We start from the raw sequence: 5,113 nt of genomic DNA, 5'->3' as shown, positions 1-5,113 counted from the left end.
CGAACCGCGTCCCCGTGGTGACAGTTTATTATTCTTTGGACGCGGGCAGCGATGTCGATGTTTGCAAAAACAGCTGCCGACTGCAATGAGAGCAAAAACGGGTTCTGCAGAGCCCCTCCTGGCCACCATGGGCACCGGCGTGGCCGCGGGGCCGGGCGGAGACCGGGCAACTTCGGGGATGGCGGGCGGGAGAATGCAAGCTTGGGGGGTTTTATTTTGTTTTCCTCCCAGTGTAATGAATTCTCGGCTTATATACACGAACCGAGGTTGTTTTGAATAATTTGCCTATTAACAGTGTTATGCAAATGTTAGCTAGCTATTTAAAGGGGAAAATAGAAGAAGAAGAAAAAAAAGTCGTGCGTTCTCACAGCGCCGGGGAAATCCTATGTCCCTTTACATTAGCGAGATGAGATCACAGCAATTACTCACCTGCCTGGCCTCTCCTACACCCTTGAGCAATGCACAGCACTATCTTTCCCAGCCCAACCTTAAACACTTGGCAAACATGGCTGGTTTAAACAAATCAAAAGTGGAAGAGCTTCTGATGCAGTCACAGGCTTACAAAAACTGTGTCATTCTGTCACTGGGATCACTGAACGAGAAACACGAAATCGGATATTAAGGCGGGATCCCCCCATTTGCCTCAGCAGCCGGAGCGCACGGGAATCCCACCGACAGTCGCGGTGGCAGAACGCCGCGCAGCCGTCACGGAAGCAAAGCGGAGCGAACCGCGGGTTTACAAAATCCCGAAAGCGAGACATCTGAACTTAGAAAGCGCAGTCAGGGAAAAAAACCAACCAACCAACCAAAAAAAAAAACCCCACCACCCACCACCACGGTGACGACGACTGTGCATGCGCGCCCTGGCCGCGGTGCCGCGGCGGGGGGCCGGCAGCGCGGCCGGGGAGGAGGGTGAGGGCGCGATCTGGCGTTCAAGTTTCCAAACATAGCCGGCAGCGCAGGCTGCCCGCGCCCCGCCGCGCTCCAGCTGCGGCCGCGCCGGGGAGGGCGCGGGCAGCGCGCCGGGCATGCGCGCCCCGCGCAACAAGTGGGCTCTGCGCCGGCGGCCGGGGGGAGGGGAGCGGGGCGCGGGCGCTCGGCGGTGACGCGGGGCCCCGCCCGGGTGCAGCCGAGCCGGGAGCGTGGCGCGGAGAAGGGGAGGGGCGTCGCGGCGCGGGGGGAGCTCGGCGCGGCGGAGGGGGCGCGCAGCCACACGCGGCGGCGCGCAGCACCCCGCGCTCGGACTGCGAGCAGCGGCGAGGATGTGAGTGAGGAGCAGGCGGCGTCGCTCGCCACGCTGCTGCCGCCGCCGCCGCTGCTGCTCCCGGGCTGCCACAGCTCCACCGGCGCTCGGGGAAGCCGCCGCTGCCGAGACCGAACAGCTCCGTGCGGGTGCCCCTGTCTTGCTCACGGCGGTGGATCAGCACGTACCGAACTGCAAGCTCACGAGGCAGCCGTGGCGGGTGGAAGGTGACCCCCCCATCTTCCTCCGTGCACCTCCGCCTCCTCCCGGAGGAGGAGCAGCAGCAAGCGGAGAGCTAGAGAGCGCAGGGAAACAGAATCGGCTAGAAGGCGACCCCCACCCAGCCAGCCCCCCGGAGGAGTAGTGCAAGCGTTTCCCACCCCACCGGGGCAGCAGCGGCAGGACCAGGTAGAAGACGGCATCTCCGGCAGCAGGAGCGAACTAAAAGCAGACGATCCCCCTTGCTGGAAGGGGCAACAGGATCAGGTACGGAGAGCCACCCCCTCTGCAGCCCGGGGGGGAAGACTGAGCCAGCCCCTATCCCGGCGGTAGCGGCAGCGGCAGCAGCTCCCCAGCCAGCAGCACCATGTCCGCCGCGCAGGTGTCCTCGTCGCGGAGGCAGTCATGCTACCTATGCGATCTGCCCCGCATGCCCTGGGCCATGATCTGGGACTTCACGGAGCCCGTCTGCCGGGGCTGCGTTAATTACGAGGGGGCTGACCGCATCGAGTTCGTGATCGAGACGGCCCGGCAGTTGAAGCGGGCGCACGGCTGCTTCCAAGACGGTCGCTCCCCGGGCCCCCCGCCGCCGGTCGGAGTGAAGGCAGTGACGCTCTCCGCCAAGGAAGCGGCGGCGGCGGCGGCCCAGCAGCAGCTCAACCATGTGGATGCCACCTCCAAGGCAGCCTCGGCGGGGCTGACCCAGTCGAGCCTGGACCGCTACGGGCTCAGCGCCGCCGCGGCGGAGCAGCGCAGCCGCTTCGAGTACCCGCCGCCGCCGGGCAGCCTGGGCAGCAGCCATGGCGCCCGCCTGCCCAACGGACTGGGGGGGCCCAATGGCTTCCCCAAGGCGCCTGAGGACGGGCCGCCGGAGCTGAACCGGCAGAGCCCTAACTCCTCCTCCTCCTCTTCCTCCTCCCGTCGCGGGGCGCACGGGGGGCTCGTGTCTGGCCTGCCCCCGGGGGCCGCCGGCGCTCAGATGAACGTGCCCCCCAACCTGCTGCCGCAGACGCTGCTGAACGGCCCCGCCGCCTCCGGCGTGGCGCTGCCTCCGCCGCACGGGGGCCTGAGCGGCCGCGGCGGCGGGGGTCCCCCCGCTCCCTCCGCCTCTTCCCAAGGGGGCACCTGCGGCGGCGGTGCCGGGGGAGGCGGCGGCTCGTCCTCCGAGGCCTGCGGCAAGCGGCCGGGCTCGGTATCCAGCAGTGACCAAGAGCGGGAGCTGAAGGAGAAGCAGCGCAACGCGGAGGCGCTGGCCGAGCTCAGCGAGAGTTTGCGGAATCGGGCCGAGGAGTGGGCCAGCAAGCCCAAGATCGTGCGGGACACGCTGCTCACTCTGGCCGGCTGTACGCCCTATGAGGTGCGCTTCAAGAAGGATCACGCCCTGCTGGGCCGCGTCTTTGCCTTCGACGCCGTCTCCAAGCCGGGCATGGACTATGAGCTGAAGCTCTTCATCGAGTACCCCAGCGGCTCCGGCACCGTCTTTTCCAGCGCCTCCGGCGTGGCCAAGCAGATGTACCAGGACTGTATGAAGGACTTCGGCCGCGGCCTCTCCTCGGGCTTCAAGTACCTGGAGTACGAGAAGAAGCACGGCTCTGGCGACTGGCGGCTCCTGGGGGACCTGCTGCCCGAGTCTGTGCGCTTCTTCAAGGAGCTGGTGGGCGCCGACATGCTGCCGCAGCCCTACCTGGACGCCAGCTGCCCCATGCTGCCCACGGCGCTGGTGAGTCTCCCGCGGCCGGGGGCCGGGGCCGGCGGGGCGCAGGGCACAGCCGCCGCCTCTAGGGGACCTGGCGGTGGCGGCGGCGGCGGCGGCGGCGGGGCGATGCGCAAGAGGAAAGCCTCTCCTGAGCCCTCGGACTCGGCCGAGGGGGCTCTGAAGCTCAGCGACGAGCAGCAGCGGCAGCAGTGGATGGCCAGCCAGAGCGAAGCGCTCAAGCTCACCATGTCGGCCGGGGGCTTCGGGGCGGTGCACGGCGGGGGCCCCCCGCCGCCGCCGCCGCCGCCCCTCGGGCCTCACTCCAACCGGACCACGCCACCCGAGTCCGCCCCCCAGAACGGACAGTCCCCCATGGCCGCGCTCATGTCGGTGGCCGACACACTGGGCAATGCCCACTCGCCCAAGGACGGCAGCTCGGTGCACTCCACCACCTCCACCCGCAGGAACAGCAGCAGCCCCGTGTCGCCGGCCTCGGTGCCGGGCCAGCGCCGTCTGGCCTCCCGCAACGGGGACATGAACCTGCAAGTGGCCCCTCCTCCCCCCAGCACCCACCCCGCCATGGACCAAGTGCACCCCCAAAACATTCCGGACTCCCCCATGGCCAACAGTGGGCCCCTGTGCTGCACCATTTGCCACGAACGCTTGGAGGACACCCACTTTGTTCAGTGCCCCTCTGTGCCCAGCCACAAGTTCTGCTTCCCTTGTTCAAGAGAGAGCATCAAGGCCCAAGGGGCGACTGGCGAAGTCTACTGCCCCAGTGGAGAGAAATGCCCTCTAGTCGGTTCCAACGTGCCTTGGGCATTTATGCAGGGCGAGATCGCGACCATTTTAGCTGGGGACGTTAAAGTGAAAAAGGAGAGAGACCCTTGAGTAAGAAATCCAATCCCTTCAGACTCCTGAAGATGTAGAATTGTGAATATAACAAACTGCAAAAGTTAGTCTTATGTATAGACATTATTTTCGTCGTATGTTTCTATATTTTGAAACAAAGGTATGTACTCTTCTTCATTTGAAGGATAGAGCTGGTTTTTGTTAAACAGAATATAATATTGTTTGGTTACTACATAATACCTGTTCTCATTTCTTTGGCAGTGTGTTGGCTAGGTACAAAGTTAATAGCCCTTAGCGATTACCTGCTGCTGGTGTGTATTTTTGTAAATGTATGCACTTCTCTGAAAGAAGAAAAACACAAAAAAAGACAAAAAAATTTTTTTTTTTGCCAAGGCCAGTGTTGATGCCTAAAAAATTGCTACAAAAATGGTGACAGCTTACGTTTTACAAGCCCTGAGTGTTAGTCTTTCACTTTACTTATTTTTTGTTTTTGTTTTTGTTTTTTTGTTGCAAAACGGTGGGGTGGCTCTGGGGGGAGGGTGTTTTTTGTTGCAAGTTTGTAAGGAAAATGTTTCAGTTTGTTTCTATTGATCTGAACGTTTTTAATCTTCATGTGTTTTTTGTTTTTGCTTTTATTGATGCACGGATGCTTTTGAACAGTAGAGCAAAATGCTGTACATGAGAAACATGCTCTGTTTGTCCTTTATACATTTCTGTAGTTAACAGAACACTGTAATGTGCCTTGGAGCTTAGTAAATTGTAATAAATTCAATTGATATTAATACTTCTTGAGTAGCAAGTTTTATTTTTCTCAAAGCTTAGGCAGTATGCACAAGCCATGTTGCCTTTTTAAAGGTCTCCATTATACCAAGAGTCTGCAGTTTGTTGTGATAATTGTGGCATTTGTATGCACATTTTCACTTATATGTAGTTGATGGTGTTATCAAACTTACTTAAATCTTGGCACTGTGCCTATTTACATTTCACCTTTAATGTTGCAGTAACGGTTGCTGACTAAGCATTTTCTATTTACTGTTCCTGCATCTCATTTCCTCCTCCCTTCTCCTCCCCCCCACCAGCTCTCCAGCTGCAAGCTGTTTGCA

The 5,113-nt window shown here is 60.5% G+C and overlaps 1 protein-coding gene across 1 annotated transcript; it reads left to right on the top strand.

Moving 5' to 3' along the window:
• Positions 1-1,192: 1,192 nt before the first annotated feature.
• IRF2BPL (interferon regulatory factor 2 binding protein like) lies at positions 1,193-4,794 on the top strand. The gene has a single exon (XM_082283170.1). It carries the CDS (start codon positions 1,830-1,832, stop codon positions 4,047-4,049), a length of 2,220 nt encoding a protein of 739 aa, XP_082139296.1. The 5' UTR covers positions 1,193-1,829; the 3' UTR covers positions 4,050-4,794.
• The last annotated feature ends 319 nt before the right edge of the window (positions 4,795-5,113 follow it).

The sequence above is a fragment of the Coloeus monedula genome (genome assembly GCF_965178545.1).
Source record: "Coloeus monedula genome assembly, chromosome: 6".
Taxonomy (NCBI): Eukaryota; Metazoa; Chordata; class Aves; order Passeriformes; family Corvidae; genus Coloeus; species Coloeus monedula.
The sequence above is the reverse complement of the archived record's forward strand: the minus strand, read 5'-3'. Positions and strand labels throughout refer to the sequence as shown.